We start from the raw sequence: 20582 nt of genomic DNA on the forward strand, positions 1-20582 counted from the left end.
GTGACCGACGGCGAAATGGATGTCGCCTTACTGCTCTGGAACATGTCAGTAATGGGTTTTGTAACGTATCAGGAGCGGGGATTATTGCTATATCATTTATTCGACTATGGGGATGGGCAGACTGTGTTGTTGTAATGACTTAGTTTCTGTCACCCACATGAGCAATTCTAAGTAATTGAAACTAATTTTTACATGAGATGAGGCAGTCAACCAGCAGACCAAACATAAATTACGCATGCAAACAAGTTTACCAATTATCACACTAACGTTAATCCACACTTAAACACAACAGATCTTAAGACCGAAAATCAAACACCATATTTCAGCAAAAGTTTTGGTAAAAATGAACCCCCGGATTAACGAAACCATCTCTAAATTACACAATAAGATTAGCAAGCAAGTAGGTCTACAGGGGACAGTGAGCGTAACATTAGAGCTTTTAACGTTATTAATTACAATTCCACCTCCACACATAAACAGATCTTGAAATCGTATAAACACTCAGCACATTTTTACACAATTTTAGGTAAAAGTGGGCCTTCAGCTTATTAGCTAAAATATTGCTATGCAATTGTGAAGAAGGCTCTGTCACTTCTGGACGACACACAAAGGAAGAGTCCACTGTTAGCTGTCAACTAAACCCCTGTAAGTTTTGGGACTATATCTTGCACGGTTGTCGACTTGAGGGCTATTTCACAAAACCAAGATAAGGGATTAAGCCGGGATTTCTCAGTTATCCTGGCTCAATTTAGCCTTGACTCTGTTTCACAAAAGCAGAGGCACCTAAGTTACCATGGAGATTTATTCTCTACTAGGCCTGGCAAACTTGATTCCTTTTAAGGATTTGGGTTATTCTGAGTAACTCACTAAACTGATCCGGGTTGTGCAAGTGACTTGAGTCACTTGAGTGAGTATTGCTAAATTGCCAAGGAAACTCAGTCCTAGCCCATTGTCTCTAACAAGTAACGTAATAGGAAGTTCTGTGGATTCACTCGGTGCAGACTCACACTGCCATGTTACCGGGTTTAATAGAAACAGGAATGGAGAAATGCCCGCAATGAATACATTAATTATTTTATTTTATTTTATTTTTTTTAAAGCGATCGACCTAATTTTGATATGCTACATCTATACACGACCAGGCTAACATCCAGGCTTTATTAATCCTGGAGCCTTTTCTGTTCACTCAGCAGTGGGTTTTACCTTATTGTTATCAGCCTGCAATGAAAAAAAAGCACGTGAGAAAAAGCGTGGCAGATAACAGCGGACCAACTGAATGATAGTCTAAAAATATGCATTTACGAACTACTGCTCTCAACTGAAACCATTCAATGAGTCACTTGTCATTTGCAAAAACGAACAGTTGTAAACTTTACATTAAAAGCGAGCAGGGGAAGTTAATATGACTTAGGTAATTTATATTATAGCCCATTAGAGAGAGGGAGAAACAAAGTAAAGAGATATTTACGCAGCATATTCTGCTTACTTTTAAGGCAAAGAGTCCAAATGTTAATTTGTACAAATGATTAGTAGCCTAATCCTTGAATGGTATGATTATGACGGTTTCATGATGATGAATTCAGAGCATTCGTCAGTAAATGTATATGTTTAGGCTACTTACGCATTCAGTCGGTCCGTGATCGTCTGCCACGCTGCATTAAACGAGGTCAAGCCTCGCTTTATCGGTTATCATGGATTTATAAATTCTGCTTTCGTGAAACAGCCCCCAGGGGCATAGAGCAGGGTGTGAGTGTTTGCTTACCTCTCATCTCTGTTAGAAAAACATTGCAAGATAGGACGTGTTCATAGACAAATTTACTCAATGTGACAGTTTGTGACATAATTACAGTCCAGTACAAACAAACATTTAAAGGCCCTGAACACCCACACAGGTGTTCATAGTTAATGTGGCTGATTGGACCTTTTTGTTTTCTTTCAGGACTGTGTGGGTGTGGTTAGACTGATTGATTGACATCTTCCTGAGTCCACTGGCTTTAACCCACCTTTATATTCAGTTGATGTCTGATAGTCTGTAGATAGTTGAGCTGGCAGCAGAGCCGTTGTTACCAACTCCTCTCATATACCAGAAGCTTTTCTTTTACAGACATTATCCACCTGTATCCCTTAAACACATTTAAACCGGTAAATAGTGTCTGACTTCAGTCTGTGGGGATCTCTCTGAAAGCACAATGTTGAGAATTTGCAGCAGAGCTCTGGTAAGTAACACCACCTTATTAAATTACACTAGCTAGACTTAATCATGTGGGTACATTTGTTTATCCTTGCATAAAACTAAGGTTTGTTACCCTGTATTCGTATGTCTAAGTTCTGGCAAAAATTTTTTTTTATATTTTGATTTTAATTATTGCATATACCCCTTTAACTATTACGTTAAAGATGAGTGTGTAACCTCTACATTTAATTTAAATGAATGTGTGTTACATTCAAAGCTAAACAAGTTTGTGCAATGCCCATGATTTTGTGTCTAAGTGACTGATAGGAAAAACCATTTCTGAACTCGGCCCAGTATTGAGCAAGATCGCTGCGGTACCTTAAATTTCGTCCACTAAAAGTGCTTGTTTTTCTTGCCACAGACAGGCTCAGATTATTACTCTAAGTATCTGACAACATTCTGGAAAGGATCCCTACGGAGATAGACCTTTTTGTTAAAGAGTAAATAGAAAATTGTCATTTGTAATACATTTAATAAATTATATTAAATTAAATAAATAAAAACATTTGTGTAACGTAAAAACATCCCCGGATTGCTAAATTGAGTGTGATCTGTTTGGCGATTTTGATTTCGGAGCTGTTTCTGGTTAAACAAAGGCTCTTACTCTTTAACCAAAATGTCTCTGTAGGGATCCTTTCCATAATGTTGTCAAACACTTTGAAAAAACAATTTTGAGCCTGTCAGTGGCAAAAACATCACTTTTAGGGACAAAATTGACATTGCACATTTGCCCTACTGTATATGGTTACATTGCATCCCGTTTCACTGCTGCTTTTTGCCAATTTCAGAGATTTTTATTCACATCAGTTACTCAATGACATCGATGCATGGGTCCAGGTTGGAAAAAAAAACAAACACGAAATTACACTATAATCCAGGTCTTCTTCTTGCAGAATAGATTGTAATACAATAAGGACTTACTGGTATCTGGTCAAGATGAAACCGCTGTCATAAGTTACAACATGCATGTATTTGAGTACATTGTTGTGTCTTCCAGGTGAAGGTGGGGATGGTGAAGCCCTGGCAATTGGTCAAACCTGTATCATCGACACACATGGTTGCTGGAAGAAACCTGAGCCAGCAGAAAGAACTGCCCAAGATCCCTGTCCCCCCTTTGCAGCAGACCTGTGAGCTCTACCTGAGCTACGTGGAGTCCATGGTGGAGCCGGACGAGCTGAGGCGAACAAAAGAGCTGGTGGAAGTGTTTCAGAAAGCAGGAGGTGTTGGTGAAAGACTGCAGAGAGGCCTGGAGAGGGAAGCAGACAACACTGAGAACTGGGTGAGCTCAACAACTACACCAACAGCTGTAGGCACTTTCACTGACACAATGGGGGTGACCTGCTCACACATTCTGCAGTTATTTGGTTCCTGGTTTACTAAATGAGCAACTCATAGTGCACTCATCTCCTGGAACTGCCATTCAAACACTTTCTGCCAGTGACGGAGAGCTCACAGACACAGTGTGGGGTGGGATTTCTATAAGATCTCCAAGTTTAGAAGATAAATCATGATTATCTTGACTAAATAATTCTTACTTCACAACGTATACCTTGACCACATTTAAGCCACACCTTTCTTAGAAAACTTGGGTCTATTGCAATCTAGTGCTAAATAAAACAGAGGGTTGAGCCAGAAAGAGAGGGATGAACTGGAGAGAAAGGGTGTGGTCAAAGTGGCAGCTGCACCTGCTCAGAGTTGCAGAGATACAGCTGATGTTTGACTAAAACCAATGTGATATGTAAAGTATATAAATGTCTAAACACAAGACAGAACACTGCAGTTACAGCCAGTTGTGGTTTTACAATACAATCATCATCAAATTGAATGAAAACAAGCTGCCTCCTGTTCCTTTGGCCGGCTACAAAATAAATCACATATGATCAATAATAGTCCTTGATCTGTATTTCTAAAGTTGAGTATTTCTTCAATATGTCATCACACTCAATAAACTTAAACCTAAAGCCACAGTGACAGTACTAAAAAGTATTTAGGATGATTTTACATTCAATGTAAAACGTATTTTCATCACAGAGCTGACTAGATAACTATTTGACAGTGTAGTTGTAATAAAGTGAAATGTCAATTGGTTTTGCAATGGCAATTTTATTTACATAGCAGATTTCATTACACTTAAACTCAAAGTGCTTTACATTGAAAGACAAAATATGAAGACCTAGACATTTACATGTGAACAAAGCAAAAATAACTAAGGTAACTGAATTTACCCTCACCAGATCTGGATCTAATTAGCAAGAAGACATCTGCCTGTTGATCAGTTATAAATGTTGAACGTAGAACTAATGTCATATCAGTATCAATCGTAGTTGTAGGAAAGGAGGACCATATTCATTAAATTAACTTCTAGGCAAGACCCGCCCTTCAATAGCATTCACACGCTACTATTGGCCAGGTGTCCATGCCTACGCAAGGTAACGGAACTCGATTTGTTCAAGTCCTATCCCCTGACCAATTGGCTATCCTAACCTCAACTACTCGGGGTCAATGCCTAACCCCAACCAATCGGGCTGCTTCGTAGGGAGGGCCTAGTTGCGTGCGATCCACATTTACGTGTGTTTGCTGCGTCCAGTTGATCATACAAGTGCATTTTCAAACACAATTCTGGGACTTGTATCAATAAAATGTTACCACCAGTAACTGCAGGTGTCAGCAAATTCGTAACCAGAAATAAACCTAAAGGATTGTCACTATAAATTCAAACCATGAATTTTGTAGCCAGACTTCTTGTCAAAGTGTAAGTTCAGTACTGGTTTCATACACTTTGTGCAACCCTGCAGGGGATGAAAAACATATGTCTGTCTGTTTGTATCTTTGTGTCACTTATACTTTGTTACTGTTTGTAGTTAACAGACCATTATGTGAACGCTGATAATCTCATCAAACGTACGTCCCTCTTGAATTGGTCTGGGATGATTTTTCCACAAATGGATTTCAGAGATAAAAAGGGACAAATAAGGTAAACACACACACACACACACACACACACACACACAGCCAGACCCTCCTCCGCAGCGCTGTTGAGGAAAGTCTGGCAATGCGAGACTAGGGTTAAAGAACCCTCCCCATGTAGGACAACTGAGGCTGAACCATCTAGCCCATGTAGACGAGCACTAACTATTCTATTACCCCTATCTAGTTTTTATTCAGGAAAAAAACCTAAGCACTTTATCCCCTGTCTGCTCCACTGCAGTCCAGCTGGTAGTTTTGGTGGCTCTTTTCATATCTCCACCTTGGTATGCCCATTCATATTATGCGAGCTTCGGTTTGAATGTTTGTCTGTCTATCTGTTTGACCTGTGATGAATACTTTGACATCATCAGCATATTCTGACAAGCTGAATTTATACTTTCTGAAAAGTTTAACCCTTTGACCCTGTCTGAGTTGATTCAAGAGAGGTTCAATGGCCAGAGAGTATAGCATCCTAGATAAGGGACAACCCTGTCAGATGCCTCTCTGTTCACCATCCACTTTTAACAAAATACTACAAGAAATGTCAGTGATATAGCAACATATAATATATAACCATCACTAATTAATGGTAAATTGATATTTAATTAAATTTCAGTTCATAGTTATTTTACTGTTAACAATTAAATGGTAATTATTCATGTTTACAAATTTTTAGTAATTATTAGTAATGCTATAATGTTATTGTTATGTTATTTTAACAGTTTATTGTTGCACACATTCATATAATTTGATGTATTATATTAAGCATTTGTTAATGATTACCAAATGTTTTGTAAACCTTTTTAAGAAATAATTTGTTGATACCAATTATTCAGTTGGCTATTGTTAAGTTGCATCTGATGACTAGAATACCTTATCAATGGTTAATAATTTAGATAGATATCATTGTACAAAAAAGTACCTCTTTTATAGATCACCAAAAGATTGAATGGGGCCAAATGAGTGTTACATGATGCTTTATAAACCACTTATTAATTATTAACTAATCTTTTATAGCATTAGAGGTAACTTTATAAAAGCCAAATAATGTAACAATTGACAAAGTATAAACTCTCCAAATTTATGAACACTTTTATTACACTAAACTTCTTACAAAATATCAAATTATAATAAGTATAACCAAAAGCCTCAAATGTCCTAAATAAATAACTGATCAACTCCATCAAAAGTTTACTCGCAATCAACACACTGTAAAACAGTAGAAACAACAACTCTTCAAGAACTTTAGACAAATAAATAATGACAAATCATCATAAGAGAGTAACCCCAAATCAGTTGTCAAGAGGAGTCGTACTGTTGTATAATGTCCTCTGTGGCTCTGGATGTAACTTTTCAAAAGCCAAGAAACTACATCAGGGTCATCTTGGATTAGCGTCGAGACTAAGAGCTCAACGTATACGAGGGTAAAAAAGTCAGGATATCTCAGCCTCTCTAACATGTACCATTCCTTTATGAAATTAGTCTCATTCTCAAATTGTTAGTTTGTTTTTGCACAGTAAAATGAATAACCATGTTTTTTTTGTTCAGGTGTGCTGCTCAACTCATTACAGCTGTGTTGGAAATTAAGAGAATGATTGAAAAGTGAGTAGTATGCTTAAAATGTTCTAATTTTTCCCTTAGACACACAAGATCTTTGTCATTCTCACTGTTTAATTATTTTACGTCATGATTTATTGTTTCACACAATGTTATAATTAATGACTATTGTGCAGCTCAAAAGTGAACCGTAATATTTACTAAAGCTGATGTTGTTTTTGGCAGAAGAAGTTAAATTACACATTAACATTAAGAGTTTTCAACTGCTGCCTGAAAACAGTGATATGCTTTTTAAAATGATGTTGTCATAAGCCAGAGATATGAAATCAGTTCTATGAAGAATTTGAATGGTGATTTTGTTTCCTCTAAAGCATGAAACATCAATTTTTAATTTAATTTTTCAATTAAAGTTCTTTTGGACCTTTGGACAAAATGTAAAACAATATTTTTAGATACATTTTAAGTGATATGATATTTTTCCATCATATTTGATACGTCAGGCATTTATCTGAATTATCTGATCACAAAACATTCTTTTTAGAAACAAAGAAACACACTTTTTTATAGCATTATCATCCTTATCTTCCCCTAACTGCTCCATTTCACTTGAATTGCCATCCGTAATCATTCTAAGGGCATCTTGAACACTGTACTTTCTTGCTATCTGAAAACACACACAAAAACAAATTAGGAAAGCCAAACATCCTCGGTCTCTAGTTTGTGGCTGTTCAGTTTCGTTGGTCTGTAATTGTCCTCACGGTCACAACAGCTCATTTTACAGTGACTGGTCCTACTACAATTAAATGGCTCTTTTGGGGACTAGCATCATCACACGTGAATACGATTGGTCTCATTGAATCCACAAGAGTCTCAGCTTTCCAGTCAGACATGATTTATGCAACTCCAAGCATGTTTACGGACCGCAGTATGCTGAAATATTCAAACGAACCATTATATAAGAGATGGAAACAACACATTTGTACTGTATGATAACAAATGTGCATTAGCATAACGTGCATTTCTATAAAGAGGAGACTTGTGGGTACCCATAAAACCCATTTTCAATTAAATATCTGGCAATGGATATCCCAGTTGTTCTTTTGCCAAAATGTAGACAAACTTTGGAGCATTACTTTTCCTCCTTCCAAGCTTGATTCCACTGGATTCCTTAAATCATCTAGTTTAATGTGATACCACTAACTTCACACTAGCCTAAAATATGAATATGACAATAAATCCAAACAGCAGAGATCGCCGCCAGTCCTACAGGTCTAAATACATGCAGTATCACATTTGATACATACATTCTCAACACAATTTTACTATGGAGTAAGCTACAAAATACAAAATTAATTAATTATAAGTTGATTTAATCAAGTAAATATTGATATTGAAGTATTTGTAACAATATAAATGTTATTCTTACTGTAATTTAAATTATCAAAGATTTGCATGCAAAACGTGCAGGTCAGTGAATCAGGGCAGCCATTTCTGATTTTCTATTTAAAGCCTGCATTTTACCAATAGTGCAGTGCATGGATAATCCACCAGGGGGCAGAAAACATGTATAATTTATCATTTTCATACGACAGGTTTTTCAGGAAAGTATGTCATGTGGATGACATAGAGGTCACTGAACGTCTAGTATCAAATACGATACGAATGACATTAAAGGGTGTTTGGATTTCAACTTAAGTTGAACTTGTAGAAGTTCAGACATTTGCTCTGTCTTTTATGAACACTATCATCTGTGGTTAGATCAGCTTTAGTATTTGTATTTTGCACCAAAATCTATGTGTAAGATTATTCATAGAAAAGACATGGCTCAAGCTGAACACAGCTGATTTCGGCAAAAGTTTGTTTTCATTCAAACTTCATTAAAAAATATTGTGTGTGCATTGTATCTGGTGTAGGCCTCCTAATTTTCTCTAGTTATGTAGGCGAAGAGACTAAACTTACGTTAAAGATGGAGGCGGAGCTACATTACTCAAAGTGGTCCTGACCTGCGCCATCACCACTCCTATGTGACACTATGTGTATGTGACACTGAATAGCTGAGTTAGTGTTTCGTGTTTGTATGTTTGCAGTGGTACACTAACAGCTGACTACATAAGAGGGCAGCCGCTGTGTATGAAGCAGTACGAGCAGATTCTGTCATCCTGCATTGTCCCTGGTCCGGAGAGAGATTCAGTGGCGTTCTACGCAGAGAAACACATCACTGTTGTACACAACTCTCAGGTGAGAAACATCACGTCATTATACAATGGTCTGGGTGAATACTCAATTCTGACTGGCTGTAGGGTTTCTATTAAAAAAAGTGATATAAGACACCAACTTACGAGTTCTGGTGAAACCGTCTGTTTAGCGTTCTAAATTGATGAGCTACATTTAAACCCCCCAAAAATTGTGAATCTATTATTTCTAGAGGTGTGACGAGATCTCGTGCCGCAAATAACGTAACGAAATTTATCGTTGAGGTAAAAAGTGTCTCGCGATATCAGTAAACAAGTGCAGAGCAGCAGCCTCAAAATTGGCATAGAAGATCCCCCCCCCCCGCCCGTTCTCCAAAGTTGACTCTGAGTTAACTTTTGCAGAGCGATGGAAGAAGAAAAAAACTGCCTGTAAAACCCAGCGTTGGGAAGTTAGAGAACCAGAGTTAAAATCAGTCGGTAAGCGAACAGCAAAAGCTAACTTTACTTTTAAAGATATTAAACAAAGAGAAATGTTCTCAGTTTGTCCTATAATGGTCATGAATTGATACTAGCTACTACTAGCTAGTAGCCTACTTCCTTGTTTACTGCTGCAATGAATAAAATGCAGAGGAGGAGAAAAGAGCATCTGTCTTGACAAAAATCATCTGTTGAGTGTTGGATGGTAATTTATTTGTTTCAGAATGTCATCAATGTGAAACAATAGTAAAATAAGCTTTATTTCTCTCTGTCTACTGTACAATGACAAATTAAAGTACAAAACATTTGGTCTCAACTAATGCCAGAAAACGCTTGGTTACGTTGTAACCTTGGTTCTCTGAGTAGATGGACTAGCTCTGCACCATACATATGAAATAAGTAATGGAGTAACTGTTAGTTATACAGGAGATAAGCCAGTCACTTGAGCTTGTGGCAAAACCTCTCAGTGCTCGTTCTTTTCATTTTGTCGCTTTCAGTTGAATAAAGCACATTTTTCATTGAAGTTTTCTGTAAAATAGTGTTAAAATCTCGTCTCGTCTCGATCTTGTGAACCCAATCTCGTGTCTCTTCTCGTCTCGTGAGCTGGGTGTCTCGTCCCACCCCTAGTTATTTCCTTCAGTGCCTCGTCCTCTGAACAGCAGAGGGTTTCGCTAACACCCAAGCTGCGCATATTAAGTTACACTGCCCCTCTGAACTTACATGGTTTTACAGCAATCATCTCGCATCTTGTTCGTTGTTCAACTCGCTACTTCAGGCTGTGGCTGAAAGTACACACGGCGTATCATTTGTTCGTGAAAGTCTTGATATTGATTTGGGGACAATGACATGGCTCGATAACTTGCTTGTCTTGTTGTTCAACATAAAGTTAATTTTTGTTTACTGATTGTCAACTGTCTAAAATTGTCAGTTTTTGTTTTTTTCTTTTTAAAAGAATCCCTTGCATTATTTCAGTTGTGTTAATCTGGGAAATGCTTTTTATTTATGTGAAATCATTAAAGATGAGTACATGAAAATAAAAATCTGTATTAAATAATACAAATTACGTGGTGTAACATCCTACAGTTTAAGGGTTTAATGCAAAGTTAGCATTGTTGAGCTTTTTACGTTATGACATATTGACATTAAGCAAGACTAATTATCAAACTTAAAGAAACTGTTTAGCTTAATGCTTTAACATTTAATTGAACTGTGAGTGGTTGGATTTGACATGATATTAACAGAATATGACCTGTAAACACCCCGGCCATTTCCAGCATGTGAGATAATTTGTAAGCATTTGTAAGTCTATGTGCAGGACTTTCCACTTCCGGGATTGCTCTGTTGCCGCCGGAAATTCAGCTGGTTCAGTTGGTAATCCAGTCTTGCTTTCATGTGTTTCTTCCCTTTGGATTAAGTTCTTTGTGCTGGACGCGTACAACAGTGATGGGACTCCACTGACAGTTGATCAGCTCTGTGTTCAGCTGGAGAGGATCTGCAACTCCTCACTACAGAACAACGTGGAGCCTGTCGGCATCCTCACCACCGAGCATCGTGACATCTGGGGCAAAACCTACATCGACCTCATCAAGGGTGAGAACAACTCTGCACTCATTTATGAGAACCTGTGAACAGATCAACTTATTGTCTACAGTAAGAAAGGTGATCTTGTAGCAGGAACTGTAAACCTATACTAAGCATCATACACAAAGGCCTGAAAATACACACGCATGCAAACAGGACCTGCAGTATACTCATGCATTACTGGCGAGATGTCAAAACGAGAGAGTTGCCCATGCACAGTTGGGGGTTTGGTGCCTTGCTTAAGGGCAGCCAGTGCCAGTAATCCTTTTTTTTTTTTTGGTCCGTTCAAGCAATATGTCTGGTCTATAAACCAATTTTTTTGGAGTTGTCCCTTGATAGTAAATCAAAAACCAAAAGGAATAATTCACATAATTCACATTCATTATATTTATTTTTGTTGGAATAGTGTTATTTCTCCCTCTATGTAGACAGAGAACTACACATTACTTTGCATAAATGGTAACATCATTGATTTTTTTTATTTATTTATTTATAGATTCATTTCCGATAATAATGACGCTGACTGTGGCAATGTCAACATGTATTGTTGACGAAAGACAGCACTAAAATCCCTAAAATGTAGTTAGTGTTAGGGTTACTCTGAAACTATTTATTTTCATTGCCTTCCACCTTTTCTTCCGCCCCCAGCAACACACTCACATTTTTGAGCCGGCTAACTCCGTCTTTCTGAGTCCAACTCTATACTCGGTCTGATTATTGTGGTTGATTTAGGCAGATTTTTGCTGAATGGCTCTCATAACGTACCGGATTGGGTGGTGTATGTCGTCCATGCCTACTGGAGGAAAATGTTTGTGATTACTCTATATTTTAATTGTTATATTTTGTGACCAAATTTTGAATCTGCAACATTCTCTGTCAGGTTAATGTAGTCGGAAAATGTTTTCCTCTGAAGTAGAAGTACACAGTGTGTAAGTAGTAGGGTATAGTGTGCATATAGAGTTGCATATTGAGTGCTTTGGGGTCCTTCTGTAAGTAATTTTGGGGGAGTACTACTATACAGTATATAAAATGGGGATGAATAACCTATAATACAAAAAAAGAAATACATTATTCTATCTTAGTTCACCATACAGTTTGACAGTTTTGTTACTTTTTTAGTGTTTAAGTTTTTGAGCCTTAAATGCCCATATTATAAAAAAACACCTTTTCTGGGATCTGGGGTGTTCTTTTGTGTCTCTGGTGCTTCCACACACATACAAACTTACTGAAAAAAATCCATCCATGCTGTTTTGAGTGACATACAGTTTCTGAATGTGTCCTGCCTTGTGATGTCACAAGCCGAAACGAGCTGGCTAACCGCAACCATTAGCTTGTAGCATTAGCGTTAGCATGCTAATGCTAATGCTAGCATGCTACCTCATTCTCAATAGCAAAGCACTGCTACAACACACACAAGTTCACCATAATCTACAAAAGAACTACTTCCATGTGCGCCCTCACTTAGAAGTCTCCCAGCTAATCCTGCCTTGTAACTGACCGAAGTTGGAGAAACAGCCTTTCTTTTACTGTCTATGGAGCTAGCTAGCTGACATGATTTACATCTGAGCTACTGCGCATGTGCGAGTGCAATCAAAGATAGTACAGAAGAAGAAAAGAGGTCTCACTCTGTAGCTAAAACAGAGACCAGCTGAAAAGAGGATCTGCAGCAGTGAGAGAGAGCTGTGCAGTACAACAAAAATATGGTGTTTTTTGAAAATTAAACCATATAAACCTATTTTGGTACAACCTTAAAATACAATTATGAACCTGAAAATGAGCATAATATGGACGCTTTAATATGTTCTTTGAATACACATAAAAAGGCAGTGACACGTCAAAATGTTTTTCCCCTTTTTTTATTTGCTATGTTTTTTTAATTGTTTTCTATTTTGTCTTCTCTCTACTTCTCTCTATTTTGTCCTCTTGTTTTTATTTACCCAAATGTTGTCCCGCTAGCCCCACTGTTTAGCCCTCTGTTGTTATATTGACCCCTGGATATCCTGCTTTGTCTGTCAAAGCACATTGGGAACTCTGTTTTAAAGCTGCCATACAAATTATTATTTGTATATTCATTATTATTATTATTATTATTATTATTATTAGATAAGACCAACAAAGAGTCAGTGCTGGCTATCCAAAGCAGCATCTTCACAGTGTGTTTGGATGGAGCGTTGCCCCCGGATGAGACGTTTGACAACAATGCCACTGACTCGATGATGCACGGAGGAGGCAGTCAGTGGAACGGTGGAAACCGTTGGTTTGACAAGGGGCTGCAGGTGATATAACACAAAGGAAAAATATACACTAAACACTGAGGTTTTTTTTTCTGGCACGAGGACTTGGGACTGATATCACAAATTTGAAAACAAACAGCCAGAAGAAACCTTTTTATTGTTGAATACATTTCTCTCTCTTGTTTCTCTGCATAAATGCATCAGTCTAGAGTGCAATAATGATACAGTTGTACTGCTGTATCAGCTGATCCATCATGGCTAACCAGTAATCATAGTCAATAATAATCAGTACAATAAAAGCACCAATCAACTGCTGAGCAAGTCTAAACTTCTCCCTTAAGCATTCACTGGTTAGAATAACTTCAGCAACACAGTCACACATACACAGACTCATGAGAAGTTGTGATGTAATGCTAATTGTGTTTTTTTTCAATATTTTTTCAGATAATTATTGGAGAAGACGGGTTATGTGGTGTTAACACCTTGAATGTCAATGCTGATGGTGTAGTCGTTGTGGACATGTGCGCACGTTTTTTCCCCCTAATGTGAGTAGACAATATATACGCTTTTGTAAGTGTAGGTGTTTTGATTTGCTGTAATAATCACATGATAAAAAGTTAGACAAGTGTACACATAGTTTAAAATCATAACATCTTGCTGTGGCACTGACCGGTGAAATGGTCTTTGTCCAATCACACATATGTCTACAATACCGAGCTATTCAAAAGTGCCCCTGTGGAGTTTTGATGTGAACAACGTTTCTGTTTACATTCAGTGTTGTTCACCCTTCTTGAGGTCTAACCGTAGACTGTAAAAAATAATGGTCAAAGTATGTAATTTCCAGGACGGGAAAAAAATAAGTTTAGATAAGTGAGATCTATGAGAAAATGAACCAACTACTTTTCACTTGATTTATTACCTCAATAAACATTTTCATTGTGAGTTTTTGGTCTTAAATCACTACATTAAGTCTTTTCCATACAGCATGATGTTCATTCAGTAAGTTATGGTCCCAGGCTACACGTCGACGTGTCAATCAGGACAGAGGCTTAGCAATGGGTATCCATGGCACTGTGGACATTAAAATAGATCTACACTTGTTTTTTGGGTGTTGTCGCTGTTATCATCGTAAACTTTGACCCCCCCTCACTGTGTGTTTTAACTTCATCAAAGTTAACTGGAACATTTTTGGTCACCTAAAAATGTCTTGTTTTGCATTCTGCCAACTAAGCTAGCCAGCTAGCGCTAGAGTTAGCTGGTAACTTGAGGGAAAGTCTGAAGACTTACTGTACTGCTTACATGCAGATGAAACATGCAGTACCTCCACTGTATACATAACCAAAGAATGCTTTTCGTGCAATAAGTGCAGTAAAAGAAAATTTGCTTCGAAGTTTTGCATAAGGCATTCAGGGTCAACAGAGTCTTCCCCTTTGTTCTATGCCCGTTTGTTTTGTGCATTCCAGTAAGCATTCAGGCTTTTCCTCTTGTGTATAGTTCTTTGGTTTATGGGCTTTCTTCTTCTAAGCCTTACTTTATCCACTTACTCCAAATCCAAATTTACTTCAACCTTGTTCCAAATCGATCTGCATTATCTTAGATCCAGTTTCTTTTTTTTTCTTTTTGGCTTATTAAGACACAATCATTTCAGATCTTTTGTTTGCTCCTGGTATTTTAGCTGTCAGATGTGCTTGGTTAGTGTGTATTTTTATGTGACTTTTGTTTTTCATTTAATTCCCTTCTGTTCCCTCTCATGTATCATTTGTGTGAAAACAGGAAAAAGCCACAGGTGGTGCAGTCTCCCTTGGAGCCGCTTCCCGAACCCCAGAGACTACACTTCAACATTACACCAGAACTCAAGACGGACATTGAGGAGGCCAAGCGGCACCTGGACATGTGAGAACAGCTTTTAGTTGTGATAGTTACATAAACACCCTGGGTCTCATTTACTACACCCTGGGTCTCATTTACTACACAGTGCGTATGACATATTTGTCATATAATGCTGATTTCCTTTTGCCAGCAGGGGGTGCTATAACCAAAAGTCAATATTGGCTTGTTTATGTCCTCAGGCCTGGACTCTTGTTGATTGTGGGAAATTTCAAGCAGATATGACAATGTACACTGTAGTTACAGCCACTTTCTCATTCATCGCTAAACACTCAAAATGGCCGTCATGCCACGCCCACACCGTTTGACGAAAAGTTTTGCTTTTAATAACTTTTCATCTGTAAGGTGTTGAGATGGCACACACCAAATTTGAAGTCCATTGGTTGAAACATGTAGGAGAAGTTCGTTAAAGTATAGCACCTTGACTTTACCTGTTGCCAGCAGGGGGCGCTATGACCAAAAGTCAAAATAGGGCTATAGCTGTCCTTAGGCCTGGACTCTTGTTGATCATGGGAAATTTCAAGCAGAATGGACAATGTACACTCTAGTTACAGCCACTTTCTCGTTCATCGCTAAACACTCAAAATGGCCGCCATGCCACGCCCACACCGTTTGACAAAAAGTCTTGATTTTAATAACTTCTTCAGATGGCACACACCAAATTTGAAGGAGGAGTTCGTTAAAGTGTAGCACCTTGACTTTTAGGTCTACTTCCTGTTGCCACTAGGGGGAGCTATGACTTTGAGCCATTATTGGCCTATATATTACGGCCATGTCCTATGACGAAAAGCTTTTCTTTTAATAACTTTTCATCTTTAAGATGGCACAGACCAAATTTTAAGTTGATCGGATGAAATCTCTAGGAGGAGTTTGTTAACGTACGACGTGGAAATGGCCAAAATTGCACTAATTTCGGGCTTTCAATTTCCTGTTGCATTATGGGTATGGCTCCAAGGAGCTTTTTTTGTATGTCTTGACATGGTTCATATGTGTACCACGTTTCACTAGTCTACGTTAAACGTACTGCAGGGGCTCAATTTATTTAATTTTGTAGGGGGCGCTAGCGAGCCATTTTTGTGTGTCTATTCCTTGATGCGACCGCCAATTTTTTGAATATGTTAAGCTCCTCAAAAAGGCGATTCATTTGCCGAAAGAAAGAAAAAAGAATCCCTTGAGTTTCAATAGGGCCTTTGCCGCTGTAGGCGCCCGAGCCCTAATAAAAGTGATCAATGGTTCTTTACAGTGAATTATGGCAACTACAGAGGAAACCTGACAGGAAGGGTGCTAAATAATGCTCCAAAGTTAGATTCAATTTTGGAAAGGGAAAAAACTGGCATGTACATTTTTAAGGGGTCCCTTGACCTCTCACCTCTAGATCTCTAAATGAAAATGGGTTCTATGGCTATCCACAACTCTGCCCTTTACAGACATGCACACTTTATGATACACTCATATAGTATTTACCAAAAAACATTTTGCATGCAGTATAAATGTGTTAGTTTTACACCTATTCTAAAAAAGGTGCATTTAAAAGATTAAAATTATTTATTGCAATATCAACTGCAGTTGATTTGGAATTTGTGGGTTCCTGATAGCCAAACTTTATGTTCTGTTTATCTAAAGTGCAGAGACTGTTTTTTTTCTCTACCTCCCTTTTCGGTCCTGGATTTGGAGATCAGAGGTCAGATGGACTTATAGTCAGAAGGGCTAGTAATTTACCCCCTCCCATGTCCTGTCAGCTGGTCAGGCTGTTGATTTTACGCCCCTAACCTGACTGCCAGCTTGTGAGAGGGTTTTTAAGCGAGTGATTGTTTTGTATCTTTGTTCATTCTTCCAGACCTTGTGCTGTGATGTATTGAACCTTTCTTGCAATAAATAAACTCCTAAAAGACTTTGTTGACAGAAGCCTAATTTCAGATCTCACCTAGCTATTAGAAATTGGGGTCACATTTGAGCATTTAAAAATGTACTTGAAAGTAACACAATAGTTACATTCTGAAGTAACTAGTTACTTTTAAAATTTGTAACTGAGTAACTAATTTAGTTACTTTTTGGAAGACGTAACTAGTAACTGTAACTAATTACTTTTTAAAAGTAACTTGCCCAACACTGTACGTAAATAGAATAGCACAGAGCCTTATGGAACACCCTGACTAACTTTAGTGTGTATGGAGGGGGTCATGTTAAACATGAACAAAGTGAGCTAGATCTGGTAAAAAGGGGTCAAACTAGCTTAGTGTGGTTATTTCAATGACAGTGAAATGTTCCAGTGCTGTCAAACTACCCAAGAAAGGTCTAACTGTGTCTAACAATGTCTCCCATTCCCACCACCACAGACGGGCACAAGACCTGGATATGAGGACTATGGTATTCAAACACTTTGGGAAAAATCTTATAAAGGCCTTCAAGTTGAGCCCCGATGCTTTCATACAGATGGCGTTACAGCTGGCCTACTACAGGTGAGGTGCCTAAAAGTCATGTGGAGATGGACTGCCTTTTTATACAGGCTTTATACTACTGTCGTATTATTTAACCAAGGTTAACTAGAGTGGCAAAGGTTGCATTAAAAACCCTTGACCATACAGTAAGGCAGCAATAGACACTCTTGTCAAACTGAAATGAAATTGATTCATACATTCAGGTTGTGCTTAAAATCAGGGCTTTATTATTAAAGAAATAGAATGATTACATTACATTTTCTCATCAGAAACTGGAGTAAGGGATAAACAAATGCTCAGCAAAATCAAACTGGATAGTTAGTGAAACATTTTACTCACTGTGTTTGTCATATTGTTTTTTTTTTTGACTGGTCAAAAAGATTCAGGGCTCTGTATGTTGAAATACAATTTGTTAAAAAACATTTTTCTCTTTTCTTTTGTCAGAAAACACAAGCAGATGCCTGTAGCACTGGAACCTGTCTCCATGCGTTCCTTCAGAATGGGCCGTTTAAGTTTTACCAATATAAACTTGCCTGCCTCAGTTGCCTTTGTCAAGGCCTTTGATGACCCTAACAAACAGGTCTGAAGAGAGGGAAACTTGTAATGCTACTATATTATAATGTAACTCTATGTAATGCCAGTTGTGTTGATATCAGAGAGACTTTGCTTGCTTTATATTATACTATTTCTGAACAGAAATCACAATAATAAACACTAACCAACTACAAGTGATGAGTTGTAACATTCCTGTCTTCTTCCTGTTTTGTGCAGAACTCAGAGAAGGTTGATTTATTGGAGAAGGCTATAAAGACACACACACGGCACACTAAATTGGTGAGTACCATTCACAGCATCACTCAAGCTCACTTCAGTTCAGTGTATGTTCAGTGTAAATATGCCTTTTAGCAATAACTGTTGTTGGTTTGTTATAAACAGTTGTCCTGTTACACTATCCCACCAAACAATTTGAAATACAAAACATTTCAAAAGGTAAAGAACAACATTACACAGGACTTTCACCCCGGAGACTGGGGATCGTGCCCCGCGTGGTGCAGTTCCTTTCCGCGTTATTCTCTTCCTAACCAAAACCGTCCCATTGTCGTCAGCGTGTCCAGCGTGTTACGGTTCCTTTCCCAGTTCTTCTTTTCCTAACCACGACCTTTCCCCGTTCTTCTTTTCCTAACCACAACCGTCCCATTGGTGTGGCGGCGTGTGGCGCAGAGATCGTGTCCCTGCGCCCGGGGATCGCATTGATGTGTTGCAGGATGCACTGTTGGACTTGAGGACCCTGCTGGAACAATCTACAAGAGCTGAAGCTAATCCATACTTAAACCAATAGTGCGACATATTATTGCAAAGTTAAGATGATAATATATATAAACATTTATGAGTTCCAACTTAATTTCCCCGTTGTTGCGTCCCTCAGAGCAGCCCAGTGTCATGGCAGTTCGTGAAATGGTCACATAAGGTAGAACTGACTCAGAATTTCCTCAGGGAAATTGGATCTGTCTGTTCAATAGATGAAGTTAACTGTTCGCACAATACAGTAACATGAGCTATTTGAATTAGCTGGATACATGGTTAAACGTAATTTGCGGGTATTGGTGTGTGTACTTTTTCCATAGAAAATCCCCAGCAATCGGTCCCAAAACCCCCAGTTAGTCCCAGTTAGATAGTAAATGCCCTTTTTTTTTACATCCGTTAAAAGTGACCCGGTGATCAGCAGCAGCAGACACTGATCCAATAGGAAACAAGACGATGATGCTCTAGATTATTAGTGATTGTTACAATGTGTAAGCAGTTACTGTAATATACATTCCTGCAATGCAGCAGCAATGGTAGTGACGAAAAAGACCTGATTGTAAACAGTGATGAATCCGGTTAGTTTTAGGCCAGATTCTGTTTTAAGGAAGGAAATACAACACGTTATACCTCAAGGCCAAACGATGGGCTTTAGTGCAACAAAACAGAATTATGGAGAAGAGAACTCCACAGGGTTCCTTTACTACGTGTTCGACTTTGTAAACAAATTGTATTGTCTCCATCCTAACAGGCAAGGGACGGCCATGACATATCCAGCCACCTCTGGGCTCTGAAGATGCAGGCTGTTGAGGAAAAAATCTCAATGCCCGAGATCTTCACAGACAGCTCCTTCTATAAAACCTTAGACAAGGACGTTGCTTTGCAGTTCTATGCAGGCCAGGTAAGGACCGGTATCCAGTATCATTCACCATACAAATGGAATATGTCACAGAAAATGTTGCTGGAAGTTCTTGCTTTGCCCGAAAAGAAGATCCACTACAATTCACAGAAAACGAGTATAGAGTTCTCACTGCTACTACTAATCGCTGCCTTTTCACTTTTGTCCGTTTTTACCAGGTACGCAACAAGGCTGGATATCGGTTATGTTTCCAGGCTCAACCTGAAAGGTACGAAATCGTCTATGACATTAAGAATGATAACATTGAAATCAACATGGTCTATTCTAAATTATCCAACAACAACACTTGCAAAGAAGATCGGGCCAATGCTGTGCAGGATGCACTGATTGATGTGTTCCAGGATGCACTGTTGGACATGAGGACCCTCCTGGAACAAACTACAAGAGCTGAAACTAATCCAGACTTAAACCAATAGTGCGACATATTATTGCAGAATTAAGATGACAATATATAAACATTTATGAGTTCCAACTGGTACACCATTGCTTTATACAGACTATAATATTGTAATTATAAATCATGGACATGCACCAGGGACTGACCATTGTAGATGGAATTCATGAATGCACCCTGTTGTAGAAATTTCTGTAATAAAGTAAATAAAACAAAAAAAGTTATTGTCTTTTGGAGATCTCTGGGGGGGATTTGGGTAACATTACAGTTGCTCCTATTGTAAAACATTAATAAATATCAACATGGATAAATTATAAGAACAATATATAGGTATGTAGGTATAAGTATGCACAAATTGAAAACACTGTATCTGTGGCATACCACAATCCCATAACCGTCCG

At 38.3% G+C, this 20582-nt stretch overlaps 1 protein-coding gene across 1 annotated transcript; it reads left to right on the forward strand.

The window, feature by feature from the left end:
• Positions 1 to 2189: 2189 nt before the first annotated feature.
• On the forward strand, positions 2190 to 20203 carry LOC144512526 (carnitine O-acetyltransferase-like). The gene is made up of 14 exons (XM_078243261.1): positions 2190 to 2216; positions 3231 to 3512; positions 5095 to 5207; positions 6749 to 6802; positions 8845 to 8995; positions 10842 to 11016; positions 13111 to 13283; positions 13686 to 13758; positions 14987 to 15134; positions 17465 to 17587; positions 18011 to 18146; positions 18338 to 18400; positions 19620 to 19769; positions 19946 to 20203. Exons 1-14 carry the CDS (start codon positions 2190 to 2192, stop codon positions 20201 to 20203), a joined length of 1926 nt encoding a protein of 641 aa, XP_078099387.1.
• Positions 20204 to 20582: the final 379 nt, after the last annotated feature.

This window comes from Sander vitreus, chromosome 24 (assembly GCF_031162955.1).
Source record: "Sander vitreus isolate 19-12246 chromosome 24, sanVit1, whole genome shotgun sequence".
Lineage (NCBI taxonomy): Eukaryota > Metazoa > Chordata > Actinopteri > Perciformes > Percidae > Sander > Sander vitreus.